The 18,297-nt window shown below is 35.3% G+C and overlaps 2 protein-coding genes across 2 annotated transcripts in view; one reads left to right on the top strand and one right to left on the bottom strand.

Annotated features, from left to right (window-relative positions):
- The window catches only part of chn2 (chimerin 2), a 52,541-nt gene extending 41,887 nt beyond the window's left edge, over positions 1 to 10,654 (top strand). Inside the window, exons 10-14 of the mRNA XM_089117551.1 lie at positions 1,699 to 1,872; positions 3,074 to 3,151; positions 3,383 to 3,520; positions 8,573 to 8,678; positions 9,049 to 10,654. Of these exons, the coding sequence (XP_088973677.1) occupies positions 1,699 to 1,872; positions 3,074 to 3,151; positions 3,383 to 3,520; positions 8,573 to 8,678; positions 9,049 to 9,220 (668 nt within the window). The 3' untranslated portion in view covers positions 9,221 to 10,654. The remainder of the gene's footprint in view (positions 1 to 1,698; positions 1,873 to 3,073; positions 3,152 to 3,382; positions 3,521 to 8,572; positions 8,679 to 9,048) is intronic.
- A 4,503-nt stretch (positions 10,655 to 15,157) lies between these two features.
- fkbp14 (FKBP prolyl isomerase 14) lies at positions 15,158 to 17,367 on the bottom strand. The gene is made up of 4 exons (XM_039694474.2): positions 17,018 to 17,367; positions 16,440 to 16,591; positions 15,929 to 16,056; positions 15,158 to 15,816 (listed from the first exon to the last, which is right to left on the bottom strand). The coding sequence occupies exons 1-4, from the start codon at positions 17,212 to 17,214 to the stop codon at positions 15,658 to 15,660; spliced, it is 636 nt and encodes a 211-aa protein (XP_039550408.1). The 5' UTR covers positions 17,215 to 17,367; the 3' UTR covers positions 15,158 to 15,657.
- Between the last annotated feature and the right edge of the window lie 930 nt (positions 17,368 to 18,297).

Raw genomic sequence — 18,297 nt, forward strand, 5'->3', positions numbered from 1 at the left:
TCAAAGGTTTATTACACCTAAAAAATCTGACGTGAAATCTGCTTAGTTTTTTCACATCTTCTGATGTTGATCAAAAATATCTATTGAGTTAAATGGCACTCATTTTTGCACTCATTATTTTTAGAAATTTTTTTTTTTTACATTTTACATTTTTTGAAGAAATTGTGAAACATCTCTAGTATGCTTGGGTGCGGTTCCCAGAGCATTGCTATGGGTTTCCTGGGTGGGTACTAGAAAAGAAAAGAAAAAGAAATGCTCAAGTCTTAATGATATTCCCTAAATATTCTATTCATAATATATTCTGATTCAGATCATTCATGTCTGTAGCACAAAAAGTTGAACACTTTAAGGGGTTGTACAAATATCTAACCCTGAATATGAGCAAGCACCAGTAATAAGGAAAATGGTCACATTTAACAGTTCAATGTGATTACATTAGTTCATACCATGGGCGACATGAAATGACAATGAACAATACTTTTACACGTTTCACCATAATTAACTATATGTGTCTGTGTGTGTGTGTGTGTGTATATATAAATAAATAATAGTTGACATATAACATGTAACATATAACTTAAAATTCATTCAAAATTGAAAATTCTTTCATCATTCCAAATTCTTGGGAGTTTCTATGTTCTGCATAAAATAATAATTTAGCTGTTTTTGTCCAATATAATCATTATGGGACCCAAAAACAGCATAAAGGTAGCATGTGACTCTACTGGTACATTCCAAGCAACAGAATCACTTTGAATAATGAACAGATCAAAAGTGTTTATCATTCTAAGAATTTTGTTCATGTAATGTGCCTTGGGTTCAATACAAGTTACACTGAATCAAAAGCACTTGTATAATGTTGATTACCACAAAAAATCATTTAAACATGTCTCTCCTTTTTGGATACAAACATGTAATGATCAAGCGGCAACATTCTAATCTGAAAAATGAACCCTACCCGGAAGTGCGAAAAACTGCAATACATCTAAAATCCGCTAGAGGGAGCAAATATCCATAGACGTCATGTTAAAATGTCCGTTTTCACAGCATAAATTCATATGTTTACAGTTTGGTCCCATTGACTTTTATTGTATTTTTCGATATGTTCCGCGTGCCTGACAACTGTGAGTTTTTTTCTAACTCGTTAGTTTAGAATTAGATCATATTTAGATATAAAATATATGACAAATAAGGGCGGTTAACTTTGATTGACAGCTGATAACGGGCTGCGCCGAGTGGAATTTAACGTCTCGGCCATCATACCACCTGTATCCTTTCTGAACATTTGTATTTTCTATTTCCCAAGATTTTCCAGTATGGCGCCGCCCATACCCCCCATAAACAGCCTCAAAACTGTTCTTCAGAAAGTCTATGGGTGATGTCACAGACGCTTAGTCCATATTTTTTACAGTCTATGGTAATGACGTATGTATGTGCTGTAGGCCTGCTGACAAAACTCACCCAGGGTCACTCAAGGTTACGTTCTCTGATTGACAGAGCCACGAACACACGGCGGCATGTGACAGATATTGTTACACTTTACCACCCAGCTTGACTGACACTCACCTGTCTCTGCACGTATACTTTAGCCCTGAGGATATACCCTCGATCAGACACACACACACACCCGCTCCAGTCTATTGGAGTCCGTCTTTTTGTCTCACGCTCCTCTAACCCTCTGACCTGTTGCTCTTGCAGACTGCGGGCTGAACGTGCACAAACAGTGCTCCAAACTAGTGCCCAGCGACTGTCAGCCCGACCTGCGCAGGATCAAGAAGGTCTTCAGTTGTGATCTCACCACGCTGGTCAAAGCCCACAACACGCCGCGGCCGATGGTTCTGGACATGTGTATCAAAGAGATCGAGCACAGAGGTACTGATCGCTTCTAAAATGGAGTGCTTTAAATAATCAGAACATTTTAATATGGAGATCCCAGGCTCAAACCTTCTTTTGTGGCCTTCAGCAAGGCAATTAATCACCATCACCCTGTCATATTAAAATGTGTTAGATGCCTAACTTAAAACAACAGGAAGATAAGCTAACATTCTTCACATTATGACTTACTGGTTGACGCCTATCATTAAAGAGAGCATTCTTTGTTCAAGAGAGCAAGTTTGTTGTACATTTTGTCCTCAAGTTGATGTGTTACAAGTAGGAAAAATGGGTAAGCATAAGGTTTTGAGCGAGTTTGATAAGGGCCAAATTGTGTTGGGTAGATGACTGGGTCAGAGCATCTCCAAAACTGTGGTCAGTGTCTATCAAAAGTGGTCCAAGGAAGGAAAAGTGGTGAACCGGCGACAGGATCATGGGCGGCCAAGGCTTATTGATGCTAGTGGGGAGTGAAGAGGCTGGCCCGTGTGGTCCGATCCATCAGATGAGCTAGTGTAGCTCAAATTGCTCAAAGAAGTTAATGCCGGTTCTGATAGAAAGGTGTCCGAATACACAGTGAAGCGCAGTGTGTTGCGTATGGGGCTCGATAGCCTCAGACCTGTCAGGGTGCCCATGCTGACCCCTGTCCACCGCAGAAAGCACCAACAGTGGGCTCGTGAGCATCAGAACTGGACCACCGAGCAATGAAAGAAGGTGGCTTGGTTTTCTTTTACATTCGCGTAGATGGCCATGTGTGTCGCACTCTTGACAAGTATGCCATCATGGAATGGTAAACATGACTGTTCATCACTCACACTAACATTACATAACTATTTCTTCAGAAAATGTCACAGCATTGTGCAACCTGAGCTATAATTTACAGATGGAATGAGATAACCTCAGGGGTGAAAACTCAATATGCAACATCCACATGGAGAATTATCACATTAATGATTAACTAAATGCTGTGAAAATCATCTGCTAATGTTTGCATATACTGGATAGATGTACTGTATAGATATTACACATACATGCTTGTATATATTTAAGAAATATTTTCATACTGTATATAGATTTATATATAATTTATATTATAAATAAATATTTTATATATAAATAATGTTTTTTTTCTTAAATATACATGTCCTCCAAGTCCACTGTCTGGGTAGTTCAAGTAAATAGGTGTTGCTTCTGCTTCTTTCAGGTTTGAAATCAGAGGGTCTGTACAGAGTGTCAGGCTTCACAGACCACATAGAAGATGTCCGGCTGGCCTTCGATAGAGGTTTGCAGTCGAATAACTCTTCTACCGTTAGATTGTGTATTATAGGTGTTGAACAAATATTTGGTCTCTTTACATTTTCTTCCATGCTTGGATGAACTCAAAGTCATTTATATCACTGTAATTCTATCAACATTCAACCTGGATGGAAAAGCCCAGGCTTTGTCCAGTCAAAACGATGTATTCTTGGTGAAGTATTCATATTCATAACAGAAAACTAATTCTCTTCCGTAGATGGCGAGAAGGCGGACATCAGTGCCAATACCTACTCAGACATCAATATAATCGCTGGAGCTCTGAAGCTTTATTTGCGAGATCTGCCCATTCCAGTTATCACATATGACGTCTACTCCAAATTCATCCAGGCAGCCAGTAAGAGACTTCAGAACACTTTCAACCAGGAACTTTCTCTTCTAATCTCTGATTTGATTATCCTTAAAGGGATACTCCACTTTTTTGGAAATAGGCTCATTTTACAACTCCCCCTTAGTTGAACAGTTGAGTTTTACCGTTTTCAAATCCATTCAGCCGATTTTCTGATATTTAGAAGAATATCAGTAACCACTAGACAGTTTTTGGTCTCATTGACTAGCATAGTTACTACTGTATACATAGGGCCTATATCCAAAAAAAAGTGGAGTATCCCTTTAATAATGTCCCTTTTTTTACTTTTATTTTACCATTAAATTCTTTTGGATTCTGATATGGCACTAAATAATGAAATAATTTATGACAATGAATGAATAAACAAATATATAAATGAATAAAAACTATTTAATTAAATAAATATATATTTTTTCAGTTGGGTCCAAATATACACTAACCTTTGTGGATCGTAAGTTGTTGTTGTTTATTAATACTTTTATTCAGCAAGGGAACATTCATTTGATCAAAAGTGACATTAAAACATTTATAATGTTACAAAAGATTTCTTAAAACTTTCTATTCATCAAAAAATCCTGAAAAAAAATGTATGACAGTTAACAAAAAATATTAAAACTGTTTTCAACAGTGATGATAAGAAATGAGCTGCAAGGATCTGAAGGATCATGTGACATGCAACATGACATCATGACTTTTGCGTAAACATACACGCCACTTTCAAGTCAAGTGGCGTGTTATCTATACGCATTTTGAGCTATCCGCGTGTTCGCGTGTATGTCTACGCCGTTAAATGTCTGAGTGATTCCGCGTGTGTGTACACGCCGTTAAATGTCTGAGCGAAATGAAGCAAAATCTAGATCTACATCTGGGGAGAGATATTTTTTTTTTCCCCGAGTATGGTAGGGGAAGACTCATAAATGGTGTTAACCCCAGTGACGGGTAGGTTTAGGGACGGGGTTGGGGTAGGTCATATATTTATATATACAGTAATGAAACATTAAGTCAACAGCATTCATAAACACGATAGCACGGCATTGATGGCACGGAAAAAATCGAAATACGAAATTGGTGTGTCATACATACCCCATTTCACGAGATCAGTCTGCGATATTGAAGAATGCAGTAATGATGATGAAAATTCAACTTTTTTTTCACAGGAAAAAAAGCATAAATAATTCACAATATGACTATATATATATATATATATATATATATATATATATATATATATATATAATTTATTTATTTATTTATTTTTTGATTTACCATATTTTGATAGTAACTGCAGCCTTGGTATAAGCATTAGATATTTAAAAATTAAAAATTACAATCTTTTGAATGGTAGTGTTATTTCTAATTGAAAAAAAAAATGAAAATATATGTCAAAAATACAAAAAAATAATCACTTTCACTGTGTTCTCAGATTTTGGACCAAATTATGTTTAACATCAGTAAAGTATGCACTGTTAAAAATTTTCCCGTTAAAAAACAGTAAAGAACTGGCAGCACGGTTGCCAGCAAGTTACTGTTAAATTAACAGGTTTTTACTGTTAGTGAAATTTACAGTTCACTACCGTTTATTAAAAAACAGTAATTAACTGGCAGCATGGTTGCCAGCAAGATACTGTTAAATTAACGGTGTCTTACTGTTGGTTAAATTTACAGTTGTTACTGCTTTTGGAAATGCATAAAGCAGTTTCTACATGTTACAGCAATATCCTGAAAAAAGCATGGGCACTTATTTGTTCTTCATATTGAAATTAGTGTAAACTACACAAATATACAATATGGTATTGTGTAATGTACTGAATAATGGACAGTTAGCAAAAAGGACAACTTTTCCCCCTGTGTTTTTAAAGATTATTTTCTGAACCTTGTGATTTAATACATTTCCCTGTTGCAGTCTTGCTATAAAATACCAAAAGTGAATAAATTTAAAAGTGAAATAGTGAATTAAAAATGTAACAGAAGAAAAGCAGCTTTATTGTTTCAAAACATGTCTCTTGTTTATTAAACTTCTGAAACTTCTGAAAATTCAAGGTTTAGAAGTTACAACAAACATAAATAAACAAGATGTTTCCAAAATCAGAATCTGATATATCCTGTAACTTGAACAAGTCCTTAACAAATGACTAAGTATACTGTCATTTTTTTTATTTTTTACTCTGGACACAAACAGTGAATTACCTTATTCACCTGATTTTGAGTGTGTGTGTGTGTGTGTGTGTGTGTGTGTGTGTGTGTGTGTGTGTGTGTGTGCGCGCGTATATGCGTGTGTGTGTGTGTGTGTGTGTGTGTGTGTATGGGGTTTGAGTGTTTGTGTGTAATACTTGTATAAAGTCCCACTCAAAATCCATAATTTTTTTAAGCAGACTGGAGACACGAGGGTTCACTGTTTTGTTTTTCTGGGCGACCTTCCCCGTCCGTTTTGAAATGACTCCTCCAACCTTGGTGCCTTTTTCTGGGTTTATCCCGATGAACCGCCTGAAAAACAAACATGTTTGTTCAGAATTAGTTTACTCACAAAGAACATATAAATTTGCTATAATCTTAACTATTCTTGTTTTAAGATCACTTCCTTTAACTTTGTCAGGAAAGGATAGCTTTCTGAACAATCTTTTGGGGGTGAAGGATGTGATTTAATCTAGAATAAAGATATCTCATATGCACACCTTGTATGCTATTTTAGCAATGTTTAAAACATTTTAACAAAATCATTTGATCATCATTTAGGTGTCAAAGATGAGGCTTCCTTCCAAGGTTTTCACCAACACTTCACCACCACCAAAGCCCTGTTTATTTCCTTGACATAGTCATCTATGGCTACTCACCGTGCTTCAAATAGTTTAAAAGAAAATGTCTTTATTTGATTCTAGATTCCGTTAATTAGGGCCAAATTGTGTTGTATCAATTAAACATGCAACATTGCAACAATGAAAAATTTTATGTAAAGCTGCATTGAAATGATATGCATTATAAAAAGTGCTATATAAATAAAAGTGAAGTGAATTGAATGTATGCATCCAAGTATTTACCTTTGAATAAATTCCAGTGTGCATGCTGCCTCAGCTTGGTATTGAAGATTGAAGTTGTAAAAAGTAGAAAAAACAGCAGCAAGCCCAGACAGAAAACCGTCTGGATGCCCTCACAAATAATATGACCCTCAAGACTGATCATCCAGTGCTGAATACAGTTTCCTGGTGTTTCACCTGAAACTTTAAAATGAAAAACTGTCAGCATCGGCATAAAAACATGAATCTACCACCACCGTATTGTAAATTAAATCATTGACAGAGCCATTTTTATTACATTTTCAACGTGTTGATCATGGACTTATCTGGGCAAACATTTAAAATGTGTATTGTGAAATTATGTTCTCAACATTGTTAATGGGTTAGTTCAACCATAAAAAGAAAATCCTGTCATGAATTACTCACCCTTATGTTCCAAACCCATAAAACTTTAATTTATCTTTAGACAAAGATATTTCTAAAATTGTTTAATAATTGTTGTCCATCAATTAAAAGTCCATAAACTCAACAGAAACAACACTGGGCAAGAAGATGACATAATTAGTGTGTGTTGTGTGTGTGTGTAAACTATCCTTTTAAGTGTTGAAAATAAGTAAATTAATATAAAAATTGAAAATTAAGCAAATAATTACTCACCCTGGTTGTTCAAGGCCATATGTTCTTTTTCAGATCACAAATTAAAGAAAAATTGACTACACATGTAATCTGAAATCTGGTTTCTGGACAATTGAAATCAGAAAATGATTCTATGTGACTCGTGTCATATATTCCAAGTGTTCTGGGGGTATACAAACCGAAATGTACTGTAAATTTACACGACACGAGACTCTATAGCACCACATTTCACTCCAAATCATGCTCTGCAGCATGATAACACTGCAGCAGCAATTTTTAAATATGAATTAGTTAATAAATATAATAAAGTAACACTGCAGCGGCAACAACAAAACTTTAAATGTGAATTAGTGTTAATAAATTTTAAATTACGTGTTGGGCAAAATAACACTGCAGCAGCAACAGTGAAACATGAATTAGTCTTAATGATTATTAAAAATTAGGCTACGTGCTGGACAAAGTAACACTGCAGCAGCAATAACTAAACTTTAAATATTAATTAGTCTTGAAGATTATTCTAAATTTAGTGCTGGACAAAGTAACAATACAGCTTAACTTTAATATGAATTATTCTTAATGCTTATTCTATCACTTATACTTATATCAAAACCTGGATCTATGCAAAAATAATGCCACCATTAAAGTAGGCCTAACAATACAATCACTTGTACAACAAATAAATCACCCTGAGATGTACAGATTAGGCCTACAACAAGTTTATCCCCATTTAAAAGCACAAAAAGCCCGAAATTTAGGTTTTGTGCAACGGTTTTCCGAATAATGAAAAATCAAGCTGCAACACTTTAGCGCGCTAAGACGACGATGTAATTCACATGAGACAATGTTTTTACTTATAGCTTTGCATAAACTTTGCAGAAAAATTGATTTTGGATAAAACTCACCCTGTAATCGTGAATTATCCGTGTGAGGAATCCAACTTCCCTCACGATGTCGCAGTTGGTGCTTTTATCACTGCGAATACAAAAATAGTTAGGCTACTTCCAATATCCAAAATACAAGTTAGTAACAATTGCAGATGTAATGCATTTTTCTATCACAACGAGCAAAACAAAAGGGAACTCACCTATTATAAGTATGAAGATGGATGAAAAATCCATGCGTGCTCACTGCAGCTCTTCCGATGTCAAGTCAAAAATACTGTTAAGTACCGTTTTGTTTCCCTCGAGCAATAATTACGTTAAAATGCCGTTATAATTTTTCTACGTCATATTACAAACGCAAAAAAACAGCAATGTACTGCTTTTGAACAAAACAGGAATATACTGTTGAAATTTAGCCGTAAATTTACAGCAATTTCTAACAGTGTGTGGACTAGTGGCAGTTTTTAGCATAATTCTGAACAGCATTTTTCAAACTTTTTTTTTTTAATTAGAAATAACAGATCCTGACTCCAGACTCGAGGCAGTTCATGATGGTCTCCTCCAACTTCCTCCAGCCCACTATGAGGCCCTGCGGTACCTGATGACACACCTGAAGAGGTAAAACCACAAATCTGACACATTTACTACCCCCTTAGGTTCCGGGTCCATAGTTTATTACACGACTCCACATTGAGCCGGTGGCTGTTCAGGTTTTTGTTGCATTTAAGCATTTTGCCGAGTGAGTTTATTTCCTGTCACCATGCAATATAAAACTTCTAAGAATGATTAGTAGGAAACAGGAAACCCAATATGGCACTTTAGCTCAGTGCACTTCAGGAAACCTTTAAAATAATCCCCAAGAAAAGCTTGTCAAGCCAGCTTTGCCACATTTCCCTAACCACGGAAAGTATATCACTACTTACCTGTGTTTATTACCAAAATTATATTGTCTGAGGTGTTTTTTCCATGCCTTGTCTCCGTTTATCAGGGTCACCATGTACGAGAAGGACAATTACATGAACTCGGAGAACCTAGGGATCGTTTTCGGCCCGACGCTCATGAGACCCCCGGACCAGAACACGCTCGCCACTCTCAACGATATGAGATACCAGAAACTGATTGTTCAGCTCCTGATAGAGCATGAAGACATCTTGTTTTAAACATCTGAAATGAAGACATCTTTTAAAGACTTTTACATTTGAAAAAGCGGCCTGCCACACATTTCAAAGATATGTTTTCTCATCAGATTTTGCATATGAAATTTGGAACTAATTGCACATTTCACTCAATGTGTTTCAAACCCCCCACGCTATGGAAATTTTCAAAACTAAAAAAAGGCAATTGCGAATTTTATCTCACAATTCTGACTTTTCCAAGTTTATATTTGTCAATTCTGATATTTTTTTCTCACAATTCCGAGTTTATATCTCATAATTGTCAGAATTGTAAATTATAAAGTCGAAACTTGTAGTTCTTTGAAAAGTAGAATTGCGTTATAAACTGACAATTGTAAAAAATAAAAATAAAAAAGTCCGAATTGTGAGATTAAAGTCACAATTACTTTTTTTAAATTGCGAGTTTAAATCTCAATTCTGAATTTACAAACTCAGAATTGCGAGAGATAAAGTCAGAATTGCAAGGTATAATCTTGCAATTATAAAAAGTAATTGCGGGTTTTTATCTTACAATTCTGACTTTTTTTCTCACAATTGTGAGCTTATATCTCACAATTCTGACCTTTTTTGTTAAACTAACGAATTGTGAGTAAATCTGAATTGCGAAACATAAACTCAGTCAGAATTGTGAGATATAAATTTGGTAATGATGACGTTTTATAAAAAGTTGCATTTACCTTTTTTATTTTTTCAAACAAATGCTATTAAGCATGGAGTAACGTGTATCAATGCCGATATACAGTTTTAATTAATGGGCATTTTGTTTAAATCCAAGTATAGTACCTTTTGTTTTCTCTGATGCCAAACAAGTATGATGCACTGACCATGACGTATGAATCTATGGTCATTTAGCATTGTGAAACTAACAAATTGTCAGAAATATGAATTTAAAATGCTATATTTTTGGGTCATGTGGTTGGTAAATGTATATGTACTGTAATGGCGAGACAATTGAGATCATGTGTAAAGCACTTTTTAATTTTACATGGAGTGTAAATAATTATTTTCTTGTTCATCCAGTGTTAATAATTCTGTGTTTAACCCATGCCTTTGAAATTGTTTTTTTGTTTACCCTGACAACAATAGAGTGATTATTCTGTGACTGGAAAAAGTTGTTCTTAGAGCATTTATTTAGTGCTTGTCCCTTCCTCATTGAACTTGATCCCATTTCAAGAACAAAATTGTTTGTATTGTATTCATCTTAGTCTCCTGAGGCGAGATCATTTATTCACCTCGAGAAAAAATGTTGATAAACGGTACAGTGACCTTGGTTTGACTTCCTTCAGATTGTTTATTTGATATAAGACCTTTCTACAATTTGTTTTTTTGACGATATTTTCTGTGAAGAATGATTGTAATTATGATTGTAATTTATCAAATGCTGATTTATTAAATTATGTAAATATGGTTACTTTTAAATCTGTGAAGACCTTGATTCTGGACTTGAAAATGAAGTGGCAGTCGAAATGAACTTCTGAAAGTAGTTTTTGGGTCATTGTTTGAAGCTACAACACCTCAGATATGCAGTATGGGAAGTATGTTGCTGTAATTGGTGCTTGGTCAGCTCTCTAGGCGTTGGTTTTCTCTAAGCTCGGTTTTCTTGTTCCAAATTCAGGGGTGTGAACGGCAGCATTGTTTTAGTATCAGACAGCTGAGACGGTATATGCCCCAAAGAGATTTTTTTTTTTTTTTTTTTTTTTTTACCAAATCACAGGTGAAGCGAGAACCTGAAACCAACCTCCTGAGGGCAGCTGGAGGAGATCAACAGACCAATGGGAGAGAGGAGGGAGGGTGTTTGAGACGCACGCAGTAGAAGTATAAATGAATGAATTCATAACTTATTATAGTTTAGCTGTAGCTGAAGAGTTGATGTGGGTTTGGAAAGAGCCACAAGCTTGTTCTGCTGGATGTTTTCTTAAAAAAAAACGAAAGACTTGACAGTCAGTCTCTGACTGACATTAACACATCGGCTGCTGAGGTGAGTGTTTCTGATGGATGATATAGATAAAACTTTATCGTGAGGACATGCTTATATATATATATATATATATATATATATATATATATGGTTTAACTTAAAAAATTAAGTAACCTGGTTGCCTTAAAATTTTAAGTTCATTGAAATGGAAAAAGTAAGTTAATACAATGAAGGAGATTGATTTAATCATCAGAAACTCAAAATATTATGTTATTTGAACTACATAAATTATTTAAGTTGATTTGACAAAAGAAAAAGTGTTTTGATTACAAATCATGAAAATATTATTTTACAGTGTAGGCTATATATATATATATATATATACTGTAAAAAAGTTGCTGCATCCAAGTTGGTTGTACTAAAAATTGTAAGTCATTTCAACTTAAATTGCATTAAACTGACTTTAAAAAATGAGTTGAATCTTGTATACACTGTAAAAAATATATTTTCATGATTTGTAATCACACCATTTTTTCTTTTGTCAAATCAACTTAGATAATTTATATAGTGCAGATAACATAATATTTTTAGTTTCTGGTGATTAAATTAATCTCCTTCATTCTATTAACTAAATTTTTCCATTTTAATGAACTTAAAATTTTAAGGCAACCAAGTTACTTGATTTTTTAAGTTAAACCAACAATATTTTTTTAAAGTGTAACTTATTTATTTTAATTAAACAGTTGGATATTGCTTAAGTTACGACAACATGTTTTACATTTGTTCACCAAAATAAGTTAAAGCAATGTAAAAACATACGTTATCGTAACTTATTAATCATATGATTGTTTAAAGGAACACTCCGACTTTTTGGGACTTTAGCCTATTCACCTTACCCCCCAGAGTTAGATAAGTCCATACATACCTTTTTCATCTCCGTGCGTGCTATAAGTCTGTTTGACGCACCCACCGCTAGCCTAGCTTAGCACAAAGACTGGATGTGAATGGTTGCAGCTTTCATACTAATCCAAATGAGTGACAAAATAACGCAAACGTTTTCCTATTTACATGTTGTGGTTTGTATAGTCACAGAATGTACAAATATCAAGGCCATATGAGACACAGACATCTTTTAACCGTATAAATACTATATTTTCTGAAGGCGAAGCACTGCTACTTGGGCAGAGTGATAACCATCACCTGGGACGCACCGTGACGAGGAGCAGAGAGTTCGCTCAGTGTTGGAGTAAAGAGTAAAGAGTCAGCAATTACTAACGTTAGATAGAAAAGCATAGTTTATCATGGGTGTTTGCTTTATTGTATGAGCTGTGACAATAAACAGGGGAGACCAGGTAATACAGTACCATGTTTTATTGAATTCCAACCAAAAATGCATCCAGATTTATAAATATCACAGAACATGAATAAATAATTATTATTACAGGAATCAATATATATTAATATTTTAAATGCAATTTATTAGCTGAACCAAATGTATTCAACAGCATATAATATACAGTATAATTGCATTACTATAGGATAGAATAAGGGGAAAGTAATAGCACAAATTGTTTTTGCACAATGAACTCACAGCCTATCGTACCCTTTTGCACGTTCAAGTTCGTTATTTCCATGGTTATTTCAAATTTAGGCTACTAGGCGCGCCGCGCGCAAGTTCAACACGCTCGTTTTTTCAAAGTAGCAGTGCTTCGCCTTCAGAGAATATTTCCCAGGTTTTATACGGTTAAAAGATGTCTGTGTCTCATATGGCCTTGATATTTGCACACTCTGTGACTATACAAATCACAACATGTAAATAGGAAAACGTTTGCGTTATTTTGCCACTCATTTGGATTAGTATGAAAGCTGCAACCATTCACATCCAGTCTTTGTGCTAAGCTAGGCTAGCGGTGGGTGCGTCAAACAGACTTATAGCACGCACGGAGATGAAAAAGGTATGTATGGACTTATCTAACTCTGGGGGATAAGGTGAATAGGCTAAAGTCCCAAAAAGTCGGAGTGTTCCTTTAAGTAGCTATATAATTGTAACTGCAAGGTGTTGTTTTATAAACGTTTAATGTGCATTTCAGTGTGAATTGAAGAATAAGGCAGAATGGCAGACAGATCCTGGTGGAAAAACTTAACTGGAAGAAATAAGAACACTTTGAAAGAAACCCAACATGAATTTGGAAATTCGGACAAGACGACGGCGAAACAAACTGTGAGCGAGAACAAAAACAACAATCTGATCAGCGATGAGACTTACGACGACTCTCAGCTCGAGCCCTCCTTCAACGAAAACACGTGCCGCAGAAATTGGACCGTTTCACGTTCTGGCCGTTTCAAGGAGAAACGAAAAGTGCGGGTCACCATGCCCGAGAACAACTTTTATGACAAAAACATTGCTGTCGCGAAGTAGCACAGCTAACCAATTTACTCTGTTTATTTATGCAAAAAAAAGAGAAAAAAAAAGAACCTGTTTATAGGCCTATGGCGCTGTTTACACTGCAAGCGTGCGATGTCTTCTGGGATTTGTGAATGGAATCGTCAGTCTCTCCATCTGTCGCAAGAGCGTTGTAATTTTGTCGCGTAGAGGATGTAACGTTAATGAAAAGAAAAAACTAATTTGCTGGAGCCATTGATTTCAATTTCAGTGACTGACAATGACACCTGTTACACTCTGCTGCCTACAGTAGCCCAGTAATGTGGGATTATTGTTACTTTTGTACTGCGGTTGTTCTTAGAGACACGGAATGCTTCATGCATTGATGAAGCCTGCAAAAAGAAAGACATTGAGGAGCTGTATAGAAATTTATTTCAAATAATCATAAAATGGCCCTGATATGTCACTTGACATTAAGAAATAATGTTCATTTCAAATACTTATCACTGACAACAGTAGTCCAGCCAGGATATTGTCATTTAAAAACCGAAGTTGCAACTGATGTTGTTGTTGTCATGTTGTGTTTTGGTCTGATGCTCCACCCTCCATCGATCTACCAATCACGAAGTCGGTGGTGTTGCAGCATCCGGGTTGCAAGCTCTGCTCTAGCTGCAGCTACAAACCTGTCAGATGAAAAAAAAAATGTTGGATCCTTCAGCCTATATCTGGCAACCTTGAGTCAGGGGGGAGGGGGAGAGGATATACCACTCTATAGTAATTTGAAAGTGATTGCAGTACCAGTTTTGGCCACAATCGTGCATACGGCTCCTTTAATCTGTAGACGCATGTATTTATTGTTTAGGTTTTTTTTAGTTTTTTTTTTTTTTGAAGGAAAAGTCTCTTAACCTATTTTAAAAAGGGACTTTAAGATACGTGTTTTATGCAACCGTAAATGAAGGATATACAGAAGAATTTTTTATTATTATTACCCTGATTGTCAAGGGGAACATTGTGGCCTATAAACTATAAATAGCCTTTTGCACGTTTGAGAAGTTAGGCTACCTTATCTAACCATTTTACTTGAGAAAAATGAACTAATTGGGGTTCATAGAAACCCAGGTTGAACATATAAAGCCTATTTGTTTGGCAAATGTTTTGTTTGGTTTCCTAAAAAACTATTTGGTGATGGTTCGATCCAAATTGACTTGAGACTGAACCATTGGAACAAACTAGTTAGGCAAACATAACACACAAACCGTAAATGTAACTTAATGTTGCAAAGGTTAATGTTGTGTAATGCCATAGTAAAAGAATGGAATGTTGTCAAACATGGCTCTGACTAATTATTGTATGCAAATTATAATACACACTGCCAACCAGTCATCTGCATTTTAAGTGTGATGGTAACTATGCCATCTGTCAATGAAATGCCACATGACTGCATTTTAATTGCGTGTCTCAGAGTTTTCTGTCCCTTTGTACATTATTAAACACTAAAGTATGTTTTTATCTATCATATGTATGAGCCATTCTAGTTATTTGTGTCATAACAGGCTATAACAGGTTAAGAGAAGAGCTCCCTCTAGTGATGGTGTATAAAATTACAATGTCAACAGTGATGAACAGCACAAAACAGATATATTTTATATTTTATAAGAAATACTTACAGCCAACTCCTTAAAAATGTTCTTTAACAAGTCCTAAATATTGTAACATAACAGTGTGCATAATTCATTTGGCTCTGAAGTAACACAGACACACACATACTATAAAATAAACAGCACTGAAATGTTCTGAAAGGTTCAATATTTCAGTGAACAGGCACTTTCGGTAAAAAACAAAAAACAAAAAAACATTCTCTTTGAGCAGAATTTAATTTTATCTTGCCATTGAAAAAGACCTAAAATCTTCAAACACTACAAACAGCTCAAACAAACCTGAGAGTTAATAAAAAAAATAAAAAATAAAAAAAAAATGACACACATGACCTGTAGATAACAGAAAGCCTGTTTGTATACCGTAACATTATGTGAAATGATACTGACACATTGCGAATCTCTGAAGGCAAATATTGGAATCTTTTGAAGGTAAACATTGCTGTGGTTTTGCAGGAGTGTGCATTTACAGTTCATCGTGTTTATAAGTGAACTCCCGGGATGATATATATCCATCATTGTCTTCATCTTCTTTTTGGAAGATGTCCTCAACCATCACTTCATGATGGGTGTCATTGGGGGCGTATCCATGTCTTTCAAACTCTTTGCGCAAGTATTCTTTGACCTGAAATAGAAAGGAATTACACAATAAACTCCCTGAAATAAATATACCTGAAACCCATGCTTGATGAAACAGCAGTTTTGTTGTTGTTGTTTTTTTTTACACACACACAAACCTCTGATTTGGAAAGCTTCCAGTCATCATTGAGGTCCATTTCCTGAAAGGACTCATGTGACCTGGGCCCATTTCGGATCTCCATGATCTCGATGTCAAAGATCAGAATGCTCTCCGGAGGGATTTTACCTGAGTACAGAGCATAACCATTGGCAAGATAAGTCATTTTTGTATGGGGTGTTTTAGTTCACCCTCAAAGCTCTGTCATCATTTTCCCTAAACCTGTTTGCAGTTCTTTTTTCTGTTGAACACAAAACATTGACTTCCATAGTATTTAATTTTCATATGGAAAATAATGGGGGGCCATCAACTATTTGGTTACCAACATTCTTCAAAATATTGTCTTTAGTACACAACAGAACAAACAACTCATACAGGTTTACAGTAGTTCATCTTGAGGGTGAGTAAATGAAAGAATTTTCATTTTTTGGGTGAACTATTCCTTTAATGCAACGTTAATGGCGGAAGGTTGGAAGCCAAAGTTCCTCAAATGTTGCTGGTTGCTGGCACACCTTTGCCCTCTTTGCCATATGCAAGAGCTGGAGGGACAGTCAGTTTCCTCTTCTCCCCCACACACATGTCTTGAAGACCCTTGTCCCAACCCTTTATCACCTCACGGATCCCCAATGTGAACCAGACAGGGTTTTTGTCTCCATGATGACGGCTGCCAATTACAAGACAAAACTCTATTAAACTTTGGACATGCATACTTAACATCCTTGAGCTGGCAGCTGTGTTTTGGAAGATGATTTCTATATGGTCTAAGTTGGTCATTAGCTTATCCAAACTAGACCATCTTGGTCCAGCTCCAGCACCAGATAACAGCTAAAGGTGGTCGAAAACTGTTTTTGGACCATGGTATACCATGTTAATGCTCACCTTTAATCAGAAACAAACTACCATGCTCCAAAACATAGCTGTTTAAGCTTAAATGTTGTGTATTCAATAAACCACAAACACATGTGGACAGTAACTAATGAATTCTCAAAATAAAAAAGCATGCAGGCTTTAAGTTAATGCAGTCTATTCTTGCAGTGTGCAGTCTATTCAAAGTTTATGAACATGCAGTAGATGGTTCATTGGATGTCACCTGGAATGAAACATTGTGCCATTACTCTCCAGAAAGCCATCGTAGTGAACCAGAAGAATATCCCCGTATTTGGATTTACGATGGCAAAGGAAAGGTTTGTATAGAACTTCTATCTTCACCTCTGGTTCCGGAAGTTTTGCTCCATGCACGTAAAAGAAGAATGCAGAAAAAATGCATGTCCACAATTCTGGAATCATTTTAATGTCAAGAACAGTTTAACAACCTCTAGCCTAACTGTTAAGCTGACGTTTCATGCACAACAAAGCATGAAAAGCTTCACAAAGTAGGCTACAAGTTGTGCAGCCACGACTACGTGGCAAGCAAAGTTTCTGCAGGGGTCTTTCCCAAAACCAGCGATGTTGGTCCGATTCGTTAAAGAGTCGTTCTTTTGAATCGATTCTCTTCAATGAATTGTTCGAACCAGTTCACAAACCTATCTAAATAATTCGGTCAACATGTTAAAATGTTAATGGCTGATTGTAGCCTATGACTTATTGAAATATAAAACTTACTGAAATTTTAAATTAGCCAAGTGATCATGAATTTTACTATGGAAACATTACTATTAGGTTACTAGTTTTTGAAAGGAGTATTCATCAAGCATGCATTTATTTGCTGAACAAAAAACAGAAAAAAAAACATTGTGAAATATTATTATAATTTAAAATAATGGATTTCTATTTCAATATAGCCTACTTTAAAATTGAATTACTTTAATGCAAAGCTGAATTTTCATCATCCATTACTCCAGTATTCAGTATCTCCTGACTTCAGAAATCATTCTAATATGCAGATTTAATGTTGAAAATATTTGTGCTACTAAATATTTTGTTTTATAACCTGTGATATGCGTAGTTTTTCCAGGATTTTTTGATGAATAAAAAGTTTTAAAAAGAACAGCATTTATTTTAAATAGAAATCTCTTGTAACAATACTACTATACACTGCCTTTCAACAGTGTGGGGTCAGTCATTTGTTTCTTTCTTTCTTTTTTAAAGAAATTAATACTTTTATTCAACAAGGATGTGATTGATTAAAAAAGTGATAGTAAAGATGTATTGTTGGAAAATATTTATATTATTAACAGAGTAAATGCTGTTCTTTTTAAATTTGTATTGATAATAAAACAGTATATTAGAATATTAAGAATGTAATATGCCACGTTTAGATGTTATAACGCAATGGCGTAAAAGACTCGTGGAGTATGATCTTTTAAAACGACGTGTTCAAAAGAACCGACTCTAAGAAATGAGACGCACTTCAGATCACACTCCCAGATC

This window comes from Pimephales promelas, chromosome 12, assembly GCF_988280905.1.
Source record: "Pimephales promelas chromosome 12, fPimPro1.hap1.1, whole genome shotgun sequence".
NCBI classification, from domain to species: Eukaryota; Metazoa; Chordata; class Actinopteri; order Cypriniformes; family Leuciscidae; genus Pimephales; species Pimephales promelas.